At 40.1% G+C, this 25,465-nt stretch overlaps 9 protein-coding genes and 1 long non-coding RNA gene across 14 annotated transcripts in view; 6 read left to right on the top strand and 4 right to left on the bottom strand.

The window, feature by feature from the left end:
• The window catches only part of LOC105266066 (paired mesoderm homeobox protein 2), a 38,964-nt gene extending 35,919 nt beyond the window's left edge, over nt 1–3,045 (top strand). For all 4 annotated transcript variants that reach the window (XM_011303954.1, XM_011303953.1, XM_011303952.1 and 1 more), the window contains 2 exons: nt 749–918; nt 2,123–3,045. In XM_011303954.1, the coding sequence (XP_011302256.1) occupies nt 749–918; nt 2,123–2,524 (572 nt within the window). In that variant the 3' untranslated portion in view covers nt 2,525–3,045. The remainder of the gene's footprint in view (nt 1–748; nt 919–2,122) is intronic.
• A 105-nt stretch (nt 3,046–3,150) lies between these two features.
• On the bottom strand, nt 3,151–5,444 carry MKP-4 (MAPK Phosphatase 4). The gene is made up of 3 exons (XM_011303943.1): nt 5,038–5,444; nt 4,224–4,794; nt 3,151–4,000 (listed from the first exon to the last, which is right to left on the bottom strand). Exons 2-3 carry the CDS (start codon nt 4,770–4,772, stop codon nt 3,536–3,538), a joined length of 1,014 nt encoding a protein of 337 aa, XP_011302245.1. The 5' UTR covers nt 4,773–4,794; nt 5,038–5,444; the 3' UTR covers nt 3,151–3,535.
• Nucleotides 5,445–5,844: 400 nt separating this feature from the next.
• Nucleotides 5,845–9,251, top strand: LOC105266056 (nucleolar complex protein 4 homolog B). Its single transcript, XM_011303940.1, has 3 exons — nt 5,845–6,166; nt 6,243–6,345; nt 6,844–9,251. The coding sequence occupies exons 1-3, from the start codon at nt 6,026–6,028 to the stop codon at nt 8,145–8,147; spliced, it is 1,548 nt and encodes a 515-aa protein (XP_011302242.1). The 5' UTR covers nt 5,845–6,025; the 3' UTR covers nt 8,148–9,251.
• On the bottom strand, nt 8,924–11,664 carry LOC105266057 (F-box/LRR-repeat protein 7-like). Its single transcript, XM_011303941.1, has 4 exons — nt 11,024–11,664; nt 10,479–10,912; nt 9,986–10,271; nt 8,924–9,917 (listed from the first exon to the last, which is right to left on the bottom strand). The coding sequence occupies exons 1-4, from the start codon at nt 11,160–11,162 to the stop codon at nt 9,550–9,552; spliced, it is 1,227 nt and encodes a 408-aa protein (XP_011302243.1). The 5' UTR covers nt 11,163–11,664; the 3' UTR covers nt 8,924–9,549.
• An 83-nt stretch (nt 11,665–11,747) lies between these two features.
• Nucleotides 11,748–12,861, top strand: LOC105266058 (uncharacterized). Its single transcript, XM_011303942.1, has 4 exons — nt 11,748–11,889; nt 11,990–12,130; nt 12,351–12,497; nt 12,604–12,861. Exons 1-4 carry the CDS (start codon nt 11,839–11,841, stop codon nt 12,757–12,759), a joined length of 495 nt encoding a protein of 164 aa, XP_011302244.1. The 5' UTR covers nt 11,748–11,838; the 3' UTR covers nt 12,760–12,861.
• A 764-nt stretch (nt 12,862–13,625) lies between these two features.
• LOC105266055 (uncharacterized) lies at nt 13,626–14,571 on the top strand. The gene is made up of 4 exons (XM_011303939.1): nt 13,626–13,736; nt 13,804–13,944; nt 14,078–14,224; nt 14,305–14,571. The coding sequence occupies exons 1-4, from the start codon at nt 13,689–13,691 to the stop codon at nt 14,464–14,466; spliced, it is 498 nt and encodes a 165-aa protein (XP_011302241.1). The 5' UTR covers nt 13,626–13,688; the 3' UTR covers nt 14,467–14,571.
• An 81-nt stretch (nt 14,572–14,652) lies between these two features.
• On the bottom strand, nt 14,653–17,595 carry Got2 (glutamate oxaloacetate transaminase 2). The gene is made up of 8 exons (XM_011303938.1): nt 17,308–17,595; nt 17,035–17,159; nt 16,516–16,672; nt 16,322–16,450; nt 15,983–16,204; nt 15,733–15,889; nt 15,256–15,671; nt 14,653–15,155 (listed from the first exon to the last, which is right to left on the bottom strand). The coding sequence occupies exons 2-8, from the start codon at nt 17,121–17,123 to the stop codon at nt 15,033–15,035; spliced, it is 1,293 nt and encodes a 430-aa protein (XP_011302240.1). The 5' UTR covers nt 17,124–17,159; nt 17,308–17,595; the 3' UTR covers nt 14,653–15,032.
• A 90-nt stretch (nt 17,596–17,685) lies between these two features.
• Nucleotides 17,686–21,877, top strand: LOC105266050 (uncharacterized). 2 transcript variants are annotated; one of them, XM_011303935.1, is made up of 5 exons: nt 17,686–18,412; nt 18,842–19,318; nt 19,891–20,077; nt 20,210–20,450; nt 21,797–21,877. In XM_011303935.1, exons 1-4 carry the CDS (start codon nt 18,346–18,348, stop codon nt 20,415–20,417), a joined length of 939 nt encoding a protein of 312 aa, XP_011302237.1. In that variant the 5' UTR covers nt 17,686–18,345; the 3' UTR covers nt 20,418–20,450; nt 21,797–21,877. The 2 variants fall into 2 exon arrangements, with proteins under 2 accessions (XP_011302237.1, XP_011302236.1); XM_011303934.1 differs by lacking the exon at nt 21,797–21,877 and having other exon boundaries at nt 20,210–20,554.
• On the bottom strand, nt 21,239–24,591 carry fz (frizzled). The gene is made up of 4 exons (XM_011303936.1): nt 24,027–24,591; nt 23,006–23,609; nt 22,431–22,810; nt 21,239–22,331 (listed from the first exon to the last, which is right to left on the bottom strand). The coding sequence occupies exons 1-4, from the start codon at nt 24,241–24,243 to the stop codon at nt 21,793–21,795; spliced, it is 1,740 nt and encodes a 579-aa protein (XP_011302238.1). The 5' UTR covers nt 24,244–24,591; the 3' UTR covers nt 21,239–21,792.
• LOC105266052 (uncharacterized) lies at nt 22,291–22,601 on the top strand. The gene is made up of 2 exons (XR_892130.1): nt 22,291–22,381; nt 22,464–22,601. It is a non-coding gene; the product is annotated as an uncharacterized lncRNA (long non-coding RNA).
• Nucleotides 24,592–25,465: the final 874 nt, after the last annotated feature.

The following is a 25,465-nucleotide window of genomic DNA, read 5'->3' as shown; positions in this document are numbered from 1 at the left end:
AGTGGGTGCCATTGAGAAAATCCGCGTGCCCTCCCTTTTTGCGTACCACTGAATCGTTGTTCGTTAAAAGATCTTTTTTTATTTTAACGCTCGACTTACCCCAGTCGGCGCGTCGAGTGTTCTCGCCTCAGCAGAACAGACCGTCACGAGTCGAATGCAGACACCCTCTGGCCCATTTGCTACCACAATTCCACGATTCAGTGATAACTATTCGCCTGACAAGAAATATACGTAAAACATACCGATACCCATCGATCCCACGATTTTTAAACAAAAATTAGAGGGGTATCTACTGGGACGTGAGTGGGGTGGGTTCAATCAAGGGGTAGATGACACGTTGTTAATTATTAGAAATTAATTTCTCAAGAATAATCGACTCATCTGATAATTCAACGGTTTATTTAATAAATCGAGCCTTCGTTCGATCCCGGAGTGATTTAGTGTATCGTTGAATTATTTAGAATTATTTAATTATTTATTGAATTATTTTTATACATAGAATATTTCAATTTTTCGATTAATTGGGATATGTACCAATTTCGGGGTCTTATATTATCCGGATCAACGGAGGAAATCGTATTTTTCGGATAATATGTAGTTTACCCCCGAAATTTCATCCCCCGGGTTTATATTTAATCTTCGCGGACGTTTCTGATTGGGGGGGAAATCCGAGGTTGTCCTAAAAAATTCGTGGGCATTTTTTTCCGGTAATGATTATGAGCTTTTTTTATCTCTGCATCGCGTGCAGATTGCAGCGACACCAACGGTGGGGGCCGCAGACCGAGGCGGAGTAGAACGACATTTTCTGCCCAGCAATTGGCGGCCCTCGAGAGGGTTTTCGAAAGGACGCATTATCCTGATGCATTTGTTAGGGAGGAATTGGCAACTAGGGTTTCCCTATCCGAAGCGAGGGTTCAGGTATCATAATTCATGATTTATTCTGTCTTCACGCTTTTGCGGTGAATTTTTTTTCTTTGCAACTAATAACCTAACAACTGGGAAACTGCTTTCGGCTTTGTCCATCCCTCTTCAACAAGAACACATTAATTAATAACAATCAATTAATCCATGACTTGACGAGTGGAATATTTTTTGGAATTATCGTGGAGTTTCCGGAAAAATCGAGGAAAAAATTAAAAATTAACGAAACGCTTGGAAAATGAGAAACAATTTGCAACAAAAAAAAAAGGATTTTCGGTGTTTTTGGATTGACTACTGAAATCAAAAACTAGAATTTACGGATTACTTGAGGAAGTTTGTAGTGGGAAGTAGAATAATTGGCAATGAAGCAATTTGTGGAATAATTTGTCACTTCCCATCGGATCGCGGCAAAAAGTAACAAATGGAGTTGGAGTCTTTCGAAATGGATCAGACACGAGCGTGACAACTTTTTGGCAGAAGTCAGGGAGATGGGGGAGAGCTGAGGGGGTGGTGGACAGTTAGGCAGAAAATCAGAGAAGACAGGTTGTCAGGCGGACTAGCTATGATTAGCCTTGCAGTGGCACTGGCTGAATATTCACGCATATGCTTGCACAGGCGTGTCGGGATAGTCCGGAGCACGTGTGCCCACGGGCTTTTCTCATTCCCCTAAAATCCGGGCTCATCCTCATTCTCTTGTGTGGCACGACTGCCAGGAGCCGTCACGCTGTCCCGTCGTCGCTCGTATCCGCTTCTTCTTCCTTGCAAAAAATCAGAGGCCGAATAAAAAGGGAAAATCAGATTTAGCATTCAAAAAATGAGAGACATGAAACGAACGAAGAAATCCTCGGATATCTCGGGAACACCAGCACTTACAGGAATTATTTATTAACATTTTCCCGAGAGAATTTCATGATCTACAAAAAATCTTAACAACATTTCGCCACGAGCCTAATAATTCTCGAGATAATTAACAAAACGCTGATTTGGCCTGAGTAACATAACACGACTACTAATCGCTTAACCACTTTCGCCGAAATATCTGGAGGAGGAGTTGTCAGATCGAAAAATGTTATGGGACATTTTTTGTGGGGAATAGCATGCCCTACAAAAAATCTCCCGAGGCCTTTCCTGGCAGATCCACCAGTTCAAAAATATGGCCAGGCGAAGACAGACGTCATTGAAATTTTTGATAATTATTCAGGTTTGGTTTCAAAATCGTCGGGCGAAATTCCGCAGAAACGAGAGGAGTTCCGCCCTGAATCGGGGTGCATCGTCGACACGTGATATTGAGACAACTCTGCCGTTGAGACCTATCAGGATAGCCCACACCCATGAGACAAACACTGAACCACTGCAGTCTGGACAAGTGCCTCAATATTCCTATAGCGATTACTGGCGATCACCTCAGGCTTACGGTGGAGTCCAGAGTGCAGCTAGTTGTCACGGTTTCGTTAACGGCAACCTGAGCGCCACGGGATTCACCTCTTATCACCAGACAGATGTCCACAGTGGGATTGAAGGGGGCATGAATGGATTAAATGCACTGAGACTTCGGAGTCATCCCTACGGAGCTGCTTATTCCGCAATGCATGCCAGTATGTGACAATTTTCCGAGGAAAAAATCTGACGTCAAGGATCCCCCGTCAAGAATTGATCGACCGAATCAAATCCCAAAGAGAATTTTGTATTTACAAATAAGGATTAGCTCTAGATATTTAACTACTGAGGAAATCCCAGGAGCTACTGTTTCTGTGTTTACTTTCGTGCCGAGTGGTTGCTCGCGAAAGTTCACTGGAACTTTTTTGCAGAGCATCGAATTTTTTACAGAAAATGATAATAACATTTTCTTGTAAAACCATGTGGTATTGAGATCGAAATTTTAATGGGAAGGAAGTATTTTTGGAGTGATTTTTTGTGTGGGATTTCTTCAGAAAAACACAGGGTAATATTGAATGAAAATTCAATTTATATCGAACATCGATTTTATTATCGTGGCCAGTGGCCCACGTAAAAATTACGAACATTGTAATCAATAAAAAGGAGGAATGAAGTAAATACACATGTAAATATCGGAGATCCACAGCGAGATATCCTCGAAACTGGGGTAAATTCATTGCGACAAGTTTAATTACCTGTCAAAACCGCCCGCTTCCATCCAATCGAGTATATTTGGCACATTAATTCGAAATAGTCAACACGAGTCTCTTTGGTTTCAGAAAAGTCGGATCGAAATAGTGTTTAAACAGCCAAAATCATCAGATAAACATTAATTACAAAAAAATGGAATTTATCTCGGTGAAAAATGATTTTACGAGAAAACATCACAAGATCTCATATCCGGAGGATAAAATTCTCCTCAAAAAATCTCTTACTCAATTTCTTCCCAAAATCACCCAGTACCAAGACAATCCGCAATGAACGATCCCTGGATTCCGAACATTGTTTCAACAACCGACGATGACCTCAATGCCTAATTATTTAATTATTTCGGTAATGAGTGCTCCATTGAAAAAAATGAATACAACATTTTTTTTCGGTGATGAAATTCTCCGCAAAAAATTCCTCTGAAATTTTTTCGTAAAACCATTTGTTGGGGAGATAATGGAACTGCTCTTCAGACAGTAACAAGAACGTTTTGTACAGCATTACTCCATTCGACTTTCGATGGCACCAGGTAAAAAGCCGGCGCAATTTTCGTGCTGCATGGGCACTGGCAACCTGATATCCAGCTGAAGGATCCAAGTTTTGCCTCGCACTTAGGACAATTGAGTTTGCCCTCGACGTTGTGCAGGATGTCGGGCATCCAGGCGATGGGCTCGATGAAATAGATTTTGTCGCAGAGTTGGTCAGGTCGGGAGTCCTTGACCGGAATAATTTTTCCCTTGTCACCTCTCCGACTGACGTAACGCCAGACATGCCTCTGACCTGGTGCATGGGGTAGGATATTGCTGGCAGTTGCAACTATCCTCCGGCACTTCTTGCAACGGTAGACCGTTGGCTCTGGACGGACTGTTTCTAGCGCTGGATCCGGTTTTATCAGATCCACATAAGTTGACGGGAGAATTCGGGCTTTTCGGACCTGGGGGGTGCATCATATTCATAATACTCTCGGGGACATTCCATTAAATATCATTCAATTAATTTCACTTGCTCTACGTTAAATTTATTTATACATTTATTTTATTGACTCTGACGACGGAATTTTAGAGGAATATCTGGGGGAATTCTTATAGATTTTTCTTCGGGAAAAATCTAATAGTGATAATTCTCTATTAATTAACATTTCAATTGATAATCCTCACCTTGTCAGCAGCAATTTGCAGTCTATACATCTTAAACTGCACATTCCTGGTGTCAATGGTGCACCCCATGTCCCCGTAAAGTTTGAGTTGAGCTACGAACCCAGAATTTGGACTGACAAATCGTCTTTTGGACTTGACGACATCCAGGGCGACGTCGAACGTCATCTCGTACTTCTTCATCATGTACGCGATGACGAGAGTCGACGACCTGGAGACCCCGAAGTAACAGTGCACCAGGATTTTTCCCCCCGAGGTGAGGGCCTGATCGATAAAATCGTGGGACTCATCGAAGTACCGGAGAAAGTCCTCCCGTGGCATGTCCGTCAGCTGGATGTACTTGACAGTCAAGTCCGGGAGGAGTTGAATCCTCCTGGGGAGGGGGCACGAATCGACCGTCAGGATGTGCGTGATTTTAGTGTCTTTCAGCCATTTAACGTCTGTTGCTGCTGTCAGGTTGCCTAAGTATAAGCTCGGCTCGATTTCGTCGGCACTTGACGGACCTGCGTCGAAATCTTCGCGGGTTAATTCGGTACTTTCATGTTTCGCCATTTTTCACTTTCAGCTTTTGGTCCTGGAATTTTGGAGAATTTTTCGTGAGAAATTATTCCAATCAATTTTTCCATTTATTTATTAATTACAATATGGAATTAGTAAAAATATAAAAAAATCCCAGATCGAAGATTTTTAATGATAGTCAATAATTAATTAACGGGTAAATCATCTCCAGAATTTCCGGAATTTCTAGCTGGAATAATTTTCCCTTGATTTTTATCACTTCATCTCCCGTCAAAGAGTGTTCTGATCGATTACTCACGGCTCCGCTAGGATATAAATACTCCCGGGTCTAGCAGCCCTCAACCCTCGGCCCTCAACCCTCGGCCCTCAGCCCTCAATCCTCACCTCTGCACAACCCTTTCACTCCACCATCAACGAATTCCTCGAAATACCGAGAATTTTCGGTCCAAAATAATTATGTCACTTCACAAACACGTGCTCATCAATAACATCTACGACCTCTACTGGGTCACAGGGTTCCCAATCGACCTTCACCCACATTCACCACCCACCCCTCACACACCCCCTCGTTCCCATTTTTCGCCCAAAAAATTCCAGAAAAAAAATTCTGAAATCAAATTTTAATGGATTAGACCATAATTCTAACAAAAAAATCAACTCCAGCACTCCAGAATCCCCGCACCATCCAAAATAATCAACAAATACCTCACATGGTCCAAAAGTTCCCCTTCCGGTGGTTCCTGGAACTTCCTGGAACCTTACCCCATTTCCATCGGTAAATTCCAAATCGCACTGATCAAATTCAATTGCGAATATCTCGAAATCGGTAGAGTGAAATTTAACGAGGAAGTAAAAGAAAATTTAGATAATTTTATAATCTTTAACACGAGAGGTCATTTATTGAAATCTGATCGTTACATTCCGCGATATCGATCATTTTATTCCGACTATTTCTGTTTCATCAATTTTCACTCCTCTAAATTCAGTTTCGGAGTTACCGACACGAATTAGAGTGAAAATGAGCTTTCTTTTTTTACCGCGAAGTGCGAAGGCGTCAAATCGCCGATCGGTAAAAAAAATCCCTACCGCAGGGTGCATACAAGTTTTCGAATGAAAAAAATTTTAAACTCCAAAAAAAAAAGTGAAAAATTGTGGAAAGCCAGCCGACGACCTCGAGGATCTTCTCCAGAAGGTTGTGCCCCATGGATTCCTTCATCCCCATGTCGACTTTCTCACACCTCGATTTACCCTTATCTTCCCCCTCACTCCCCATCAATTTCTGAACGATGGCGACAGTCGATTGTGCACTTCCCGGTGATCCTCAGTCTCTCAGGATGTCCTCTAAGCAGCTGAGAGTGAAGGCTCAGGAGTTCCTCACCTCCAGAAAATACGCCAACAACTTGGTGGACATAATAAACCAATTGGACGTGAGTACTTCACCAGAAATATGAATTTTACTCATTTTTTTTAGGTTACGAACAGATTTTTTATGGTTTTTCGTAGGATTGCGGTACACTAGGAGTCCTCACCCTCGAGACTATCTTCCTGGAGCTCCTGAAGAGAGGGGACATGTACCTGGAGAGGACCATCTCATTGACGATATCAGGTATTTATTTTTTTAATATCTTTTCTGGGAGTCTGGAGACATTTTTGGTCCAAACGAACAGAATCAATCAATTAATTCCATTCTGAGGATTTTTTTAATTGATTTCGGGTCTGGGGGAATATTTGGGGCTCTCTGAGGGAACATTTCAAAAGGATAACGTATTTTCAGAGTGCTTTAGTGCACATGCACTGGGAAAATCAATAATCGATAATGAGGTGATATGAAGCTGTTGCAATTACTCTTAATTGCGGAAACGATAATTAACTGGAAAATTGATTGACAGAAAATTTTTTTCGATAGAAAATTCCCGGAGAAAAAATATTCCTGAATATTTCTCTGAGAAATAACCTCTGAAAACAAATAAGACAGAGAAAAAAAAATCGGGGAGAAATACTCGATGGGAATTTAATCCATTCAAATTAAATTCCAATGAACTTTTCAACGGAAGAAAATTCATCCTTCCTTTCGTTTATTCGTAAAGTTTTAAATGATTTTTAGAGCCAAGTCCAGAGCTGCGCTACACCACGTGGCTGCGCAGCTGCTACGAAGACCTCTGGGAGAAACTTTTATCCTTCATCTCAGACTCTCGTCAATCTCTGCAGCTGCAGTCGCTCTCGACATCCCTGAAGCTCCTCTCCCAAGAGGGAAGAACTCCAATTGAGCCAACGGGGGACCTATCCTACTACTTTCCGCTGCACCGTCTGAAGCCCCTGCTGATGCGCCTGCTGTCCCCAGACCGTGACAACGTGGCACTACTCTCTCGCTTTCAGGAGATGTCATCCTACCAGGACGCGCTGTACTACACCTGGAAATCGCTGCCAGCACTGACACCGAAACGTCAACCTCCAGACCTCTTCATAAAAAATCTCCTGGAGCTACTAGACAAAATTCCACTACCAAAGGACGAAGAGATCCCGCAGGAGCTGCTGTGTGGTCGCCCTGACAGCAGTCCCTTCGCCTGGGATCAGCTGTCAGTGAGAAGAACATTGAACAAAACTTGGTCATGCGTCATGCACTGGGAGCTGTCTCCCCAGCTGCACAAACACCTACTGATTGTTCTACTGGAGAGGATAATGCCCCACCTGGAGAAGCCAGTGCTCCTCACGGACTTCTTGATGGACTCCCTGGACGCCGACGGTCCCATAGGACTTCTCGCTCTTCAAGGTGTCTTTCTACTCGTCACCAAGCACAACCTGGAGTATCCCAACATCTTTACGAAGCTCTATTCCATGTTCGAGCCGGAAATATTTCACACCAAGTACAAAGCAAGATTGTTTTACTTGTCTGATCTATTTCTCAGCTCGACGCACCTCCCAGAGGCTCTCGTCGCCGCTTTTGCAAAAAGACTGGCTAGACTGACACTCGTGGCACCTCCAGAGGACATTCTCATAATTCTGCTATTCATTGGAAATCTTTTACTGAGACATCCTGGCTTGAAAAGACTCATTGATCATCCTGGAGGTGGAATTGCATGTGAAAGGAACTCTGGAGTTGGCGATCCTTTCCTCATGGAGGAACGCGATCCTCTCCAGAGTAATGCCCTCTCCAGCAGCCTCTGGGAGATCAGGGCACTGCAATTTCATGTCCTGCCCAGTGTGGCCACTGCTGCAAGGTTTATCAATGATCCTCTACCCTCTGTCGAATATGATATGGCCAATGCCCTGGAGAGAACTGGCGGTCATATTTTTGATAAGGAAATCAAGAACAGAGTTAAGGATATTATGCTCACGTTTGAGAGACCCTCTTTGGGGGTCTCCAAGGGTGAGAGACTCGCACAGTACTGGCAACTCACCATGCGTTGAGAGAATTATTCAGTAGTCGAGTGATGATGGGATTAGTCGAATTTAAGGTTTACCTTTATTTTTGATTTTGGCATTTTGACAGAAAACCAGCGGTTTTAAGATGAAAACCAATAGAACCTTTTTTGGGAAGGATTAAATTTTGAGTCGAAAAGGTCCTATTGACTTTCATTGAAAAATCAATACTGGGGGCGATACGTAAAGGCTTGTGAATTTGAATTATCTCACTTTACCACTTCGCTACTGAGTTATAATTGTTGAATTTTTAGGACCCATCCGTCGGTAGGATTGGGTCAGACCTCCGCGAAGAGTTCGTGAGATGTTTGATATTTTTCGGGAATTCTCTCGTTGTACCCCGGCGTGAGGAATTTTCGTTTATAGAATTTTTTATAAATTCCTAAAATCGTGCGATACGATTTTTGATTGATACGGGGATTGATTCAATTCAGTGAACGATTGAAAAACGTCAGACAAAAAAGATATGGTTTTTTTTCTTTCATTACTTTTCACCTTTCTACCGGTGGAGTAATGAATCCCCTTGATTTCGTTATATTTTTTTTTGTTTAGAGGCTTTCCCTTTTTGGAGTACATTTAAGTCAGACTACAAATACAGGAATCGATTCCCTGATTCATAAAGCCCATAATACCCCACATATTGGATAGAAGATTGCATGGGGCGAATAATTTTGAATATAAGGTAGATAGGAGCGAGAATAAATTGACGAATTACCGGCCCCAAAGCAGAAAAACTGATTTCTTATAGTTTTTTCTGGTTTATATTTTGTCTCGAAGTGAATGACATTTTATTAAAAAATTTTTCTCGTTGAATCTTCGGATTTTGCAATTCTTAGAGGACGACATTTTTGTTGATTCGAGTGCATTCACTCGTTTCATTATACCATAATAGTTGGAGTATGTGCACCCACATAATGAATTATTATCGTGAGAAACTAGTCGATAGTTTGTACGATCGTACATTTTTTTCGTCGGAGGGGAATCCCAGTTGCACCTCTAGTGCCAAAATAAATTGAACACTTTTGTATCTATTATTATTAGAGTGAATAAAAATACACTTGTAATTGGAGAATAGAGTTTTCTCTCCTCTGCCTCTTACCCTAAACTAATTATGAAAATAGAAAAATTCTGAAACTGAATATAAAAATGAAAAGAATTATGAATCATTAATACTGAATGCAAATGACTCCATTAGCCAAATCATTGCCAGCGTAAATTAAATCCATCGAAATAAATTAATTAATTAATCACCCGAAGGAAGAAAAGGAATTCCTTCAATTACAGAACTAAAATCATAAATTGACTAAATTAATAACCTTCGAATTAATTTCTTAGAACCGAGAGTTCTAAATAATACTAATACTAACACAAATACTAATAGCTCTTAGTTTTAAATCAGGAGAATGAGTGGAGAAAAATTCTCTGGCCTCTGCCACGAGTTTAGGCTATCCCCAACGTCCAGAGTCAATTGTGAATTCTTGTTACGGAATTTTATGGCCTCGGAGGCACTCTGGAGGAAGGAACTCATGTCTGCAGTCCCCTGGGCCTTGAGGTGCACCAGATTTTGAGAATTTTGGATGAGAACATTGAGGCCCTCGTTGTCGATCCCAGGGCAGTGACTGCAGTTCAGATTTTGAACTTGAAGCTGATTTGTGATGGCCCTGCTGGTCACCCTGGGCAAGTTCTCCATGTGAAGAGTCTCCAGGTGTTTCAAGGTCGATATAGCCCTGAAGGAGAGATTTGAGAGACTCTCCAATCCTGCGGAAATGAAAATTCAGGACTCGGAATGAAATTAAAATTAATTGAAGTGGTAATGAAAAATTTACCGTCCAGTTTCAAGTCTCTCAGCTTTGGACAGCCCTCGACAATCTCGCAGATGTGATCATCATGGATTGATGAAGGGTCCAGTCCTTCTATTGCCTTCCGCTTTAGCTCCAATTTCTCCAGTCTAGAAAACAACTGGATCTTCCTGATGCTCTCATCAGGCACGTGGCAGAAGGATAAATCTAGGGCTGTCAGATTTTCCAATTTCTCAAATCCCGAAAGACTCTCTTTTTCAATTATAAAATTGTTCAGAGAAAGAACTCGAAGATTTGGGAACCTCACGATATTCTAAACACAACAAAGTGACTCGTCAAATTTTCCAATGGGATAAAAAAAAAACAAAAATACGAAACCAAATACAATGCATCAACTCTCCTAAATATCTCAGTACCGACTGGATTATGAAATTCCCCACAAAAAAATCGTACAATGTTTTCGCCTTAACCCAGCGGCTTCCAAGCTATTTCTACGGATGAAAATTACTGAGATTCTCACAGCAGAAAAAGGACAACTTATGGCGTAAACCCAACTCCCAGTGATCTCCAGCCCCTGGAGTCTCTCTGGAAGTGCCTTGAGCTGCCTGTTGCCCACTTCCTCGTTGACGTGCATCATCACAAGCCAATCTATCTTCTTGAGCGATGGAAATAATGCAGACAAATTCTTAGAGTGAGTCTTCAATACAGAACGAAAGGCCCAACAATTAAAAATCAATTCGATCTTTCTGATGTGAGGGCAGTGCTTCTGGAGGACTTTCTGGTAGATCGACATCTGAGAATTCACCTCAATCCTCAATGATTTGAGGAGACGACCTGATCTGCGTAAAATTCTTGTCGCCTGTTTGATGTTTCCACCGAAATCTCTACATGTCAGACTGAGGGACTCCACATCTGGCCATCCTCTCTTACTTATTCTATACCAACGTTTGCAGACTGCAATCAGAATGATTAATTAATTAATCCCGGGCAATCCGCAAAGGGTTAATGAACTATCTCTAAATCAGTGAATCAATTAATCGACTGAAGGATTCTTTTGGCCTTTACCTCCTTCTACTTTTAACTTCTCTGCAATTTCCAGGAATGAGAAAATTTTTATTAAACAGTCATCAGGAAGATCTAGAATTGCCGGACTCGATGAGGTGTCATAATCATCAATTTGTTCGTTTATTAATGACTCTCCCATGTTGCTTTAATCCACATAAACATCAGCTATTACCTCAGGAATAAATTGAGGGTTATGTTCGATCTTTGACTCCACATGTCATTGAACCGGAAGTTGTGACCAGACTCACTTCCGGAAGTCTTTATCCGCGGGAGGAAATCGGTTTAATTGCAGTTGCAATTGCAGTCTCTCCTACTCAATCGAGAAATCGTTGGGAAAATAATTTTTCTCAGTATTTCGGGTCGAATACAATGATTATTCTATACGCAATCCACCGACGAAATATTACTCTGACAAATAAATATGTGAGAGAAATATTTATCTTTTAAATTAAAATCTATACAAATCCAAACATTTCATTCTCAAGTAAGAAAATGGAAATGTGTGAAAAATGGCTTTGAAAAATTGATCACTCTCAACGAACAGAACGGAATAGATCGCCGACAAAATATACCCATGTGAATTTTTCCATGGTTTATTAAGTTGGACGAGTTTTATCACATTTTTTCCCGGTCTATTTATTTTTTCTACCGACTGTTTTCCACGGAGGACAAGTAATTATTGGCCCTCGTGGAATCGTTATCACCTGACAATATCGGGAAAGTCATTAAGTGATTTTCAGTGCACCAAGAACTCGAGTCAACTGTAGATCTGCAATTTACATTTCCCGTGAGTGTTACTAAATTCAAGGCTCATCATGAAGGCAATTACGTTCTTCTTAATTACGATCCTGTCATATACATTGGCTGTAAGTAATATCTTTACATATCAATTTAACCCCTTCCTCAAATTTTCATACAAATACAAATGGTATTTTCGGGATATGATAAATTGTTTGGAATTTTCAGAGCCAGGAGGTGGACGTCAGGGCGTCTGTCTACGAGGTGAAACCGAAGATTAATCAATGGCTATTCATCACGACGTCTTCAGAGAAAACAATAGAGCAAGTGGTAGTCCAGAAGCCAATCACCGCTGATGATGAATTATCGGTAATTTACACAATTCTGCAGTTTCTGCTGGATGTATCGGGGTTTCGGGGAAAGAGCGACAATTTTATTAGAGCATTTTGTGGATTATATTATTCTCGACTGAAGATCTCTTATGGAAAGCTGCGCTATCTTTCTTCCCTCCTAGATATATACCAGAGAACAAAATACATACAACAATTGGGTGGGGATTTTCTAATTTTCGTCTGTTATATTTCGACAGATCGAGTATAATATCACTAACAAGGACGACAAGGTGTTAGGACAGGGTTCAGGTCCATTCTGTTCCAATCCTGCATCCAAGGACGGAATAATCGTCAGTCTGCTATCACAATTCTTGGGGATCAATCTGGAGTGTCCAGTAGAACAGGTAATATTAATCTCATCAGTTAAACATTTAGTTATAATTACATAAAGTGGAGCAATCGGCTGTGTTTCTAGATAAATTATTGTATTTTTTTTCGATTGTACTACAGAAACAAGTCGAGAAGCCTCCCAATATAGTCTCTGGGAAAATTGTTGTGGATGAAAATCCGGGAAAGCATAAAATCTTCATAGAAATGTCCATCAAAAAAGGTACCGCCTCTCTTATTACTGTAAGCGTTTCCGGTAGAGCCAGTGATCTCCAGTAATTTTCCGTGGAATCTGATAGATGTATTATTTAAATATTTATCCACCGATGAAATATTATCCTGACAAATAAATATTGGACACGAAAAAAATTCCATCTATTGCATTTACCATCATAGGAAATTTACCGAAATCTAAACCAGTCATCAATCTCGAAATATAAAAAAATTGAAACGTTGGAAAAATGGCTTTAAAAAATTGTTCATTCTGTGCGAATAGGATGGAACGACCTGAAAGTGATTTGAAGCGCATAAACAATTTTATGGCGTCAATTAATATGGCGGCCCTCATGTCTTTCGCTTCGTATTTTTGAACATTTATTAAAACTATTTGGTCTTTTCAAATTACCACCAATCCGTTTTATTCTGTTTCTACAAAATGAATAATTTTTTTAAACCATCTTTCTGCATATTTTAAACCATTTCAGGAGTGAATGAAAGGCTTCAAGTTTCTTCCTCATTTTAGTACTTTTCTCTCACTTTGAACACATAAGGCTGTATTCTGATAAAGAGCAATTATCGGAAGAAAAAACACATAATAGTAATTACTCGATAAGCAAAACCTCGAATGCGCCATTTTCTGATAGTTTAACCAGTCACGAGAGACACAACTATTTATTATATTTTAATTATCTACTGACTGATACATTTAATTCATTATATGAAAAAATTGCAAATTTTTTTTACCCTTTCTTCATAAAAATCGAGTAACATTTCCTTCTTTTCAAATATCAATTTTTCTCTTCGAAAGTGGTGTAATACTGAAATATCTTTATCCACTGTGAACCGATAACAAAGTGGATGCCCTTCAAAACGAAATTACTGCCGCTATCGTTAAATGATAGCGAAGACAGTAAAACCTCCGAATTTCCTAGAGCTGTGACATTTCGAAGAGGAGCAGTCATTCGAACAAAAAGAAAAGAAAGAAAATTATGAAACTGATTGCTAGCCTACTCGTCTCCCTCGTGGCCAGTGTCGTGGTAATTAATCTATTATATCCTAACTCGTTATTTGACATAATTAATAAAAAATTTCAATCGATTTTAGTGCGAGACGATAAATTTCAAAGGGAGCGTTGATCAGGTAAAGAAACAGACCAACCAATGGCTGATTGTCAAGAGTTCTGATGGCAAAAGAATTGAATCTACTACAGTCCAGAAAGAAATAACCGATGATGATGACTTAAAGGTAATTAAATATTATTTATCTCATAAATATTGAACACAGAAAAAATCAGTGAAATTCAGTAATTGTATGTGAGATTGATTCTCAAGTCGAAACATCAGATTTTTTTCCACACGGATTTTATAAATGTTAATAGGTGGAGTATTCATTCAAAGATAAAACGGATAAAGTGCTGGGTGAAAGTTCTAGTCGTCTCTGCACTGAATCTGACTCCGAAGAGGGAATGGTAATTTCCCTTCTTGGCTCTTTCCTAAACCTCGATTTAACATGCCCGATAGCCAAGGTAATTCATTAATTTATTTCTCTTGTCCAATTCGGAATTAGACAATCTGTTAATAATCATGATATCATTTTTTATTTCAGCAAAAGGGTGAAGAGGGAGGCGGAGTCCGGTCAGGAAAAATTGTCCTCTCCGAGAACCCTGGGGAGGGTACAAAAATATTTTTCGATATCTCCATTAAAAAGGGCGATACCGCCATTCTGACGCTATCCGGCTATGGAAGGGCCACCGCAAATAAAAATTAACGATTCACTCCCTCTCTTCATTGAATAATAATAATTTTATCGGGGATAAATTGAAGGATATGAACTATGATAACGCACAGCCAAATAAAAAGTCAGTAGAGACTATCTTCTCTTCTTAGAGAATTCTGAATAATACGAATCAACCCCCCCGTTGATCCCAAGGTATTAAAAACGCAATAATCATTCTTCATCATGATTTCATCTTTATTTTTTCTATGTACTCTCGGTCTCGATGATTCTGGAGAAGCCATAGTACATGTTCACTGGAGCGTCATCTCAAAAATAACATAATTACTCACAACAATCACTTAGATACTTCCAAAAAAAACATCTCTAATACACAAATTCGATAACATACTGTATGTTTTGGTAAAAAAATTTCGAAAATTTCTTCACGCAAGTGTTCTGGGAGTTGCACTGCCTGCAGTGCATTTAAAAAATACGACGTGAGTATAAATGCTCGTGATATGGACGTGTCTTTCATCTATTGGTTTTCCTGATTTGGTCACTGGAACTGTTGATTTGTGGGTAACACATGAATGAGGTTTCTTTATTGGGATTCTCATTTATTTCGTCACCTCGTGGATGGCGTGGGCGAGGTACTCAACATTTTTGGATGTTACCCCTGCCATCGATATTCTTCCATCTTTTGTGAGATAAACACTGAACTGAGACGTCAGTTTCTCCACCTGTGAAGTAACAATACCACGAAATTGAATTCAGAGATTGAAGACTATGAACGAATCGAGGAATAATTAACAACGAATTAACAGCGAGTTGACAACGAACCTCTGGTGCTTTGAGCCCAGTGAAACAGAACATGCCGATTTGATCGGTGATGTGGGACCAATCTCTGGAGCTGCCATTCTTCTTCAAATTCTCCCTCAACTTCGATCTCACCCCGATAATTCTGTCAGCCATACCCTTGACATCTCCAAGCCACTGCTGTCGCAATTGCTGATCGGACAGGATCTCATTGACAATTCGGGCACCACTGATCGGTGGATTAGAGTACATCGGCCTAATCAGGATTTTAATCTGCGACATGGCACGTGCTGCCTCGTCAGCAGAGGAACCGATCAAACTGAAAGCCCCAACACGTTCGCCATAAAGGCCCATGTTCTTGGCAAACGACTGAGCCAATAGAATACTGTGGCCCTCTTTCACGAAGAGACGAACCGCTGCTGCATCTCTCGCTACGTCACCTGTTGAATAATCATTTTCGGAGGATAAATAATGATTCAGTTACACCAATCGAGAACTCACCGGAAGCAAATCCTTGATACGCCATATCAAAGAATGGAAATAAATTCTTTTTTTTTATGAGTGTCGACAGTTCGGCCCATTGTTCTGGTTTTGGATCGACACCCGTGGGATTGTGAGCACATGCGTGCAGAAGAATAATCGATCTCTCAGGGATTTTCTGCGATAAATCGACGAGAGATTGAGGTGATTAAAAATAATACATTGATTTGACTGCCTCAAAATAAAATGAAATAAAAGTCTAATAACTCACAGAGATATCCTCCAAGACTCCCTTGAAGTCAAGCCCACAAGTGCTGGGATCATAATAACGATACGATTTGACACTGAGTCCCGCCAATTTGAATAAGGGCGTATGATTGCCCCAGGATGGAGTCGGGAGATAAATTTCCTTGTTCCCAGGGAAAAATTTGTTGAGAAAGAATGCACCGATGCAGAGGGATCCCGTGCCCGATATTCCTTGCACTGTGGCGTTCTGAAAATATTTATCAACTCAATTTAACATCTTACTATCTATTTTTATATTCAACGCTCGTTTGAATTAATCCAGTTTTTTCTCCGTAAACGGAAAGACTGGTTTGTGGAAAATTACCAGCTTGTTAGATACAACATCATTCCCATCTCCGAGGGCTAGATTAATACTATTCAAACAGAAATCAGGATTTCCTGAGATGGGGGAGTATTCCTTGTCCAGGCCCTTAGACCTCAGCTTCTCTTCGGCCTGAAAAATGGATAAAACAATTGCAAAAAATTCCACTGATTGTTAATTGAATGGCGGATGCAGACCTTAATAACACTGGGGAGTACAAAGGGTTTTCCATTGTCGTCCCGATAAGCCCCAACACCCAGATTTATTTTCTTGGGATTGCTGTCACGTTTGAAGGCCTCTGTCACACCCAGAATTGCATCCGGGGGTCCCATCTCCACGTGCGACCACCACGAGCTATTATTTAACAATTATCCATCATTCCTCATTATTATTTGCGGAATAAAACCATAGCTCAACGGAAAAACCCAGAAATCAGGTAACAAAACAAAAAAAAGAGTCGCACGATTTGTAAAGACTCTTGAACACAAATAATTGAATCAAGGCGAGTGATTGTTAATAGACAATTTATTAATTCCTAATATCTAAATGATGTTCATTGTTTATTCTAGATTATCCAGAACGAATTGGAGTGCTCTACAGTGAAAATGGAATTAATTAAATTGCACCGGGAGATTGTGAAATCCAAAAAAAATCAGTGCAACTCAATTTTTGAGGCTTCAATCACCGAACGAGGTTAATTGTTAATTAACAAGTACCTGGAGCGGTTTGTGGCAATTGCTGCCGCATGACTTCTTTTTAGAAGTAAATTGCCAGCTGCAAGTCCAAGTTTTCTGCACTGCGCCATGTGAGACACAAAATCAGGAGGATCTCAGGGAAAAATCTACAGAGCGAGTCACAAAAAGCCACTTGAATATCAGAAGAGATTCGCAACGCGTGAGTACACTGAGAATAATTATTTCTTCTAATCAAACTACTTCGTGTATTTAATCATAAATTTACTCGAAATAGTTTGATTTTTTTTTTAATACCTCGATATTTTCAACAGCTGTCTAATATATATTTATCTACTTGACAGAAATAATTTCTCAGTGCAGTACTCCCCGGATCAGATACTCCAAAAAGAATAGAACCAGTAGAACTGACAACGTCACACCAACACACACTCATTCCAATAGATCTGCCGCCATTTTTGTGCCCTCCAGGGGAATCCAATGACGATGGGCTAGAGGTTATCATCATTCAGAGCAAAGAGGATTGGCTAAAGTAGAAGCTCAGTTCAGGCGGTTTGAGTTACCCCGCCGGCCTCGTAGTATCTCACGCCAAGGGAGAGAGGGCACCACGCGCAATGCTGGGGTGTCTGCACGTCAGCCGACTCGGTAAGTGCCTCAGTAACTATCCCGCTGTCAGAGGGAGCAGTCGACTGCGTGTATGCTATTTTCTGCGTTACGAAATTGATTTTTGTTTTTTATTATAACGCAGAAAATGACATCCACCCCGTCAACTGGTCGAAATTTTTTTGCAAATTTTTTTGAAAATTTTTTGAGAACTTTTTCGAAAATTTCTTTGAAAAATTTTTCGAAAATTTTTTGAAAAAAAAAATCAGTAAATGAATAATCCTGTGCAGAATCATTCGGAATTTTTGTTTTTAATTATTAATCAAGGAATTAGCAGCAGTAGTAAAAGATTTATTTGAATTTCCCGCGGGTTTTTCGGAGTTGTCACGTGTCATTTCAAGACTTTTATGTAATCCGGTGAAAAATTAATAAATAAGACAAAAATTCCGGCTGTTTCAACGGTTTTATTTTCGCTCTCATTTGATTTTTCGATGTACAATTAATTGAATTTCTTTTGAGAATTTTCGAGAGAATATTAAATAGTTGAAACCGGTCAGGCGACTTTATTCGTGAATTTCTGGGAGGGAGGTGAATAGTTTATACATAACGTGGAGGTCACAGGTGCAAATTATCGCAGTTCTCCAGGTGAATGTGACAGTTTGGTGTTGTTACGGCAGTTTACTAGTGCGACGTTTAAGTTGGAGTGATTAGGAGTAATTGGGAGAGTGAATCATGGCCCTTACACGCATCGGACACTCCAGGGATCTTCCGATGATCCTGCGGAGACTCAATCATGAAGGTAATGGAGATTATCATTATTCTCATCATTTCCGCGATTTTTTGACGATGACAAGCCTCAATTTGCATCCACCCCCCCACAGCGTTACATTCATTCAATTTTCGTTCATTGCAATTACTAACTTCGTTCAATTCAATCAAAAAAATTATTAATATTAATATTAACAATACTGGCAATCATATCGAGAATAATAATAATAGATACAATAATAATAATAATATCAAGGATGGGGATAAGAATAATAATAACGCCAATAATTATTTTTTACATTTTTTTTTGTTTTTATTGATAAAAAAATACATAAAAAATAAATAAATACATTTTATTTTAAAATCACATAGATAATAATTAAAATTTTCACTACAATTTTCTCTAGCAGTCTCATACGTATTTGATTAATTGAAAAAAGACGAAAATCTTGAATTCCAGTGAAGGAAACGCGCCTGGACACACGTCACTGTGATCCTCGTCCCGCGAATTTCCATGTCTCGGGAATTCGGCGTTACCCGAAGGCTCCTTGTCTACCTCTTCCAGAAAATCTCTCCGAGGTTTTCAGCAATGAGACAGGCCGTTTTGCCCCGGAGAGGGTGCGGGATTTGGCATCTCCGATGATGCTGTACAGCGCCAACAACACCAACAAGAGCTGGAACAACTCCTGGATGTCCAGTTCCAGTCAGACATTCGGAGATACCCACGTGGATTCCTATGACTGCTTCGGTGCCATCAGTCTTAATGGAATTATGCAGACGAATGTGCCTCATCCTTGCAAATCAACGTTGAGAGGAACCCATATGAATATGCCTGGAGGCCAGTGGGTGCAGAGTGGAAAGTACATCGCTGACTACTTGCAGAATAATCATTATGACTTCATTAGGAAGAACTACGGGCGTACGACGAGTGAAAATGGTTCGTTACAGTGGTTCAACCACATTACTTTATGCACGATTTTTTTTTTATTAACTGGGGCTCATTAATATCATTGAAGCCAATAGACAACAATTAACAAATCCTAAAATTTCTTGAATAACGAAATTCTATTTTTGCTCTTCGCCATTATCTCTTCAATAACGAGATTTAGTAAAAAATGACATAAGAGACTTTTTGTGGAAAATTGAATTCTCTAGAAAAAACGTTATTTACCATTTTCCGTTAAATCCAGTTTTTTTCGAAATAATTGCGGAGCTGCAAAGCGTGCAAAATGAAACGATGAATTAATTCACTGAAAAAAACGTCTCGTTAATTACTGGATTAACTCCGGAGTGGAAGGTTCTAGAGAAAAATGCCAGAGAAATTTTTTAAAGACAATGAAGTTATCTTCAAAAAATGTTCATACAATTTTTCTCTAGATCCACTGATTTCCGAGATATACCTCACAATTTTTCGACTTTAATATCGGAAAAATGGATTGGGTAATTAATCACCAATAACGTTCCTCTTTTCCTCTCAGTAAAAATTGGTGATGGATGGTAATTTCTCAGGTTCCATACTCAAGGCTTATTACTCAACAAGTGCCGATATCCCGAAAGAATCGGAGAGCAACAAGAATAAATTAACTAAAGCCGAGAAACTCAAAAGAGCTGTCAAGGATTATGGCAGTACTGTCATCGTTTTTCACGTAGGAATTTCACTAGTCTCGCTTGGGGCTTTCTACACTCTTGTTTCTAGGTCAGTCGATATAAACAATCATCTAAAGAGCATAACTAACTCATAATTAAAGGGAATAAAGTCCCCAGTCAATTATGCAAGGAAAACTAGTAATTGTTCAATAATTAAAAAAAAACGTTTTACTTGTTTCAGTGGATTAGACCTCACGCCACTCGTCAAATTGATTCCCAACTCGAGTGAACGCTTCGAGGCAATAATGACAGGCTCATCAACATTTCTTGTTGCGTACGCAATCCATAAGGCTTTTGCCCCCGTGAGAATATCGATAACTCTGACTTCCGCACCGTTTATTGTCAGATATCTTCGAAGAATTAGAGTTCGAAAAATGCCGAAGACGTGACGGGATTCTCAAGTCCTCGATTGGATAAAAACAGTAAGAAATGCATGGTAATTATTATTTTTTATACGAAATAAAGAGCAACAACTGTCAATTGTGTACTGAATTTTATTATATAAAGAATATAATGATTAATTTTACACAGTTTCACGTTTAAGTAACATGCGACATCCGGCGTGTGCAGAAACATGAACACGCACACTGTCCACATAATTCTTTTTTTTCTCATATAATATATTTGAATCGTTATATTTTTTAATTTCGATTAGAATATAATCTTCAAACTCTCATAAGCGAATTTACTTACACAATACACCGATGAAGCTCGACATGTTTTGGATGGACGAATTGAGATTTCAGAGAATTAAAATTTTTTTTTCTCATTAGACAATTAAAAAATTAGAATTTTATGAGCAATTGAGAATTGAGAGTTGAGATTGATCTTTATTTTGAGCTTAACTCGTTAATGAGGTGTTATAGAAGAAAATACCACACGACCTTTTTTCTGGAGAAAATTGTCAACTGCAGAAAAGGTCTTTTGAGATTTTTTTCTATCTCCCCTCGTTCTCGATAAAAATGCGCACTCTTCCTCTGACATTGATTATCTTAATTAAAATGAGAAATTAATTCTTCATAACGTCAGATGGCTGATTGGTATTTACATGCATGATGCTTAAAAAATATTATAATACATAGCAAAAGTAAAGCGTTATGTACAATGTCTCATGAACTACCTCAAGTAGCCAAAAATTATCTCTGAATTACCTCTAGGAGTGGAGTATGACTCGAGGTATTGCGCATACAAAAGTCATCAAAAGTTATTATTTCTACAATTTTCGGTTTTTGAACGCGTCTAATCACCAATAAAAGTCTTATCTCGAGTATTTCTCTAGTTACTTAGTCACAAAATTAATAACTAATCATAAAATCAGATAGCGATAATTCTCCCGTCAATGAATGAAAAACAAGTTTGAATAACAAAAAAAATTAAATGAGGAACATTTTGCGGACGTATGATTATGCATAAACTTTGAACACCTTCAACCATTCAGTAATTTGAGCTGAGTTATAAAATTGGACCAATTTAATTCCGAGATTCTTAATGAAATTATAAAAAAATACTAGATACTTATGATATTAATAGTGAGCGTAATTGAATAACGAAATTCAATACCAGTTTTCGTGGAATATCTCCGACTGCGTTCGAGCTACCGAACGCACCATCACGACCTTTTTTGTAGTTTATAAAATTCGCCACGAAAAAGATTCAGACAAAAATCATCGCAGCTCTGATCAGTCCGGAGATATCAGAAGGGAAAACCGAGGATGAGATTTTTTAAGGTAAATTTCTAAATATCTTATTTAATCCTGATGTATTCTAGACGTACGCCTCGACACGTCGTCCACGTATGTGATTGAAGAATTGCCTCCAGGTGGTCAGGGTCTTGTTGGACCAAACCCAGAAGCTGCTGGTGATGCCGACGATCATGGCCATGAGGTACTTTATCATGAAAACTTCGAATTCAGGACGATATCCCACGTCTCTGGTGCGTTCACCCACTGGACATGGAATTGAATAAAGGGACTGTGGCACTGGTCTCGAGCACATCTCCATGTTCCAGGTGAGCATCCAGTGGTCGAAGTACGCCTGCTCGTAGAACAGACAGGCAATGACTATGAGGGCTGGCACTGTGTAGAGAACAGAGAATATTCCAATGCGAATCATGAGTTTTTCCAGTTTATCAGTCTTAGTCCCATCGTGTTTCATGACAGTTCGAATACGAAAGAGGGAAACAAAACCAGCGAGGAGAAATATCGTTCCCAGGACGAGGTACACGCAGAGGGGAGCCAGGACGAAGCCCCTGAGAGCCTCGACATTCCAGAGACCGACGTAGCAAACTCCAGAGAGAATGTCCCCTGAAAAATTTCACATAAAACGAACAATCAATAAAATATAATAATGGGAGGTAAGAGAAAATAGAATAACCACAAATATTTTTGAGGCTCTATTCTTACCTTCCACTTTTCCCATTGCCAAAATGGTGACAGTCTTTATGGCGGGAGCAGCCCAAGCTGCCAAATGAAAATATTGTGAATTCGCCTCGATTGCTTCGTGTCCCCACTTCAATCCCGCAGCCAGGAACCACGTGAGGGTGAGAATTACCCACCAGATGCTCGAGGCCATTCCGAAGAAATACAGCACCATAAACAGCAATGTGCACAACTCGTGTTTGGTCCCTTGAGTAATTGTCGACACCATTTGCACTTGAAACTCCGGAGGATGAGGGAAGGGCTCCTTGCAGGATATCGTGTTCTCTGATGCCCATCCTACGACGTACACCAGGGCGACCATGAGGTAGCAGACTGAGAGGAATATTATAGGCCTCTCGGGGTACCTGAATAGAATTGTAAAAATTAAATTGAGTCGTGGATCCCAAAAATCAAAAACGCCTTGATTGTCCTTTAGGCGATGGGTATAGAGAGAAAAGTGAGTTGATACAAATTCTTGTCACTTTTTTTTTTATTTCTACTGGTTTTACGTAAAAACAGTAAATGTGATGGAATTTTTTTTTTTTTTTTATGAAACTCACCTGAACCTGTCCGTGTCAATGAGAAATGTGAGAAAAGTAAAAAAGCAAGAAACAGCGCAGAGAGAGGCCCAGGTGCCGACCCACGCTCTGGAGAATCTCCTCTCCTGTTCCGAGAAGAACATTCCATCGCAAGGGGCTCCGCAGTTCCTCACGACCTTCCCCCCGACCTTGAGAGAGTACCCGTGTTCCTCAGGTACACTGAAGTGCACAGGACAGACGAATCCGTGGTCCCTGCCCCCCAGAAGGTCTCCATAAGGTTTGAATCCGTCCCAAGCTGGCTGGAACTCTGGAAGGGGCACCCTGAGAGGTGGCTGAACTGTCGTGGAAATCCTGGGGCTCGTTTCATTGTTTCCAACGCACAGGACGTCAGGATCTTCTCCGTACTCTGGAAGTTTAGAGCAATCTAGACTCGGCGGCCACTGGAATCCAAAATTCTTCATGATCCCTTCGCATCCTGCCCTCGCCCTCTCGCAGATCGATCGACATGGCGGCAGGGGTCGCTCCAGGATCGTGCACACAGGTGCGAACATCAGGCACAGGAAAAACCTCAGATCTGGGCTGCAGTCCACCTTTACCAGGGGCGCGTACTGATGCACTTCTTGACCTGGTGAGCGCAATATTAATAAAATATTACAGTATTAGCGAATTATCTCCGGGGTAACCGGGGTCAGGAAAAAATCGTATGAGACTTTCTTGTCGAAAATTTTGCGAGCTACATATAATTCCTTTCACTTTTTTTTCTAAATTGCATCGTTATCGAGATAATTCAACAATTATTCGACCTAAAAACATTTTCGAATAAGCCGAATTAAATACTATTTTCAGTAATTAGTCAATTACCCGGGTAATGAGCGGATTTACGAGAAAATGTTATTAGACTTTTTTGGAGAGCATTTCGCGATCCCCAAAAAATTCTAATATTATTTTTCTGTATAACCCCTTAGTACTGAGATAATCCAACAATTATGGAACAAGGGGTTAATGTTAAGGGTTGTTCTGAGTTAAATGTTGGGATTCTCACCCGCTTCCTCTTGTTTCTGGTGCTTTAAGAGGTTCGGCATCATCGTCTGGTTATACGGTAGATTTAGACACAGATTTATAGTTATCGGTTCACATCTTCCATGATGCTCTAACTCGTCAGTCATATCCAACCCCGAAGTTCCCACTCTCTGAATACATATCAGGGTGATAACTGTCAAGGGGAGGATCAGATAATTTTTTCGGGGATTGAGGGACATTTTGAGGGTTGTGCACTTGTTTGGGATCACCGAGGGATGAATTCACTCACTGAGAAATGGGCGATCAGCGCCCATTTTCACGAAATCATTCTCGTGGGGTATAAAAGTTTTCCGATGAATTTCCCGAGGATCTAGAAAGTTCTTTCGAATTTCTCGAGGGCTCTGGGGGGATTTTTTCGGTAATTAGAGATAACTGGGGGGTGTGAACTGGAGATAATGAGTGGACGCGAGTTTTATGGGGGTTGAGGAACGCGAGAAACACTTGGTGATGGGGATTTAGTAAACAGACCGTGAAATATGTGATTCTCAGAGTGGGAACCTGTGGGAGAAAAATATCGCGTTGGTCTAGGGACTTCTGGAGAATTCCAGAAGGCGCCCAACGTGGCGGGCTTTTTGAATTGCTTCCGGGCCGCGGAATTTTCGGTAATACAGACTTTTTTTTTCCTAGTTTGTAAATCATTCCCGTTGTGTTATGGCGCTAGTACCAATAATAATAATAATAATAATTAGGATAGGGATAATCATATTAACACCAATAATTATGATTTACTCTTTTTTTATTGTTTTTCTTGATAAACCTTCATTTAAAAAACGATACAATTCAATTTTACATATTATAATTAGTTCATATTAAGTTTTTATGATAATTAATTCCTCCGAATTATCTGTTATCCAGGTGCAGGCGAATTCGACACATGGTGAGACAAAGAGGGTTGACTAAAGTAAAGGCTCAGTTCTGGGGGTTCGAGTGACCCCAGCGACATCGTAGTACTGCACCTCAAGAGAGGGAGGACGCCTCACGCAGTCGGGATGACTGCTCGTCAGCCGACGCGATAACTGCCTCAGTAGCAGTCCCGCTGCCAGAGGGATCAGTCGACGGGGTGAGTGTTATTTTCTGCGTTACGAAATTGGTATTCACTGAAATTTTAAAATTTTATGGAGTCATTTAAATTTTTTGCCCCCATGCGGCCGTTAAGGCCCGGGTGGAGGGATTTTTGCCCGACATGTCCCTAGGAAATTCCCTAGAAAAAACGCGTTTTACGGGTAACTAAATGCCAGTCCCTGTAGGCCCTCAAAAAATATAATTTTTTGAAAATTTTTTGTTGGAAATGATGGAGAATCGTTTTCCAGGCAAGGGTGTAGAGTCTAGGGGGGGTCCAAATTTCAAGGATTTTGCTCTACGACCCATAGGAGCCGAGATATTTGCATTTTTCTGTTTGGA

Source organism: Fopius arisanus, unplaced genomic scaffold (genome assembly GCF_000806365.1).
Source record: "Fopius arisanus strain USDA-PBARC FA_bdor unplaced genomic scaffold, ASM80636v1 scaffold00036, whole genome shotgun sequence".
Classification (NCBI taxonomy): domain Eukaryota; kingdom Metazoa; phylum Arthropoda; class Insecta; order Hymenoptera; family Braconidae; genus Fopius; species Fopius arisanus.
This window is presented reverse-complemented; position numbering and strand designations above follow the sequence as displayed.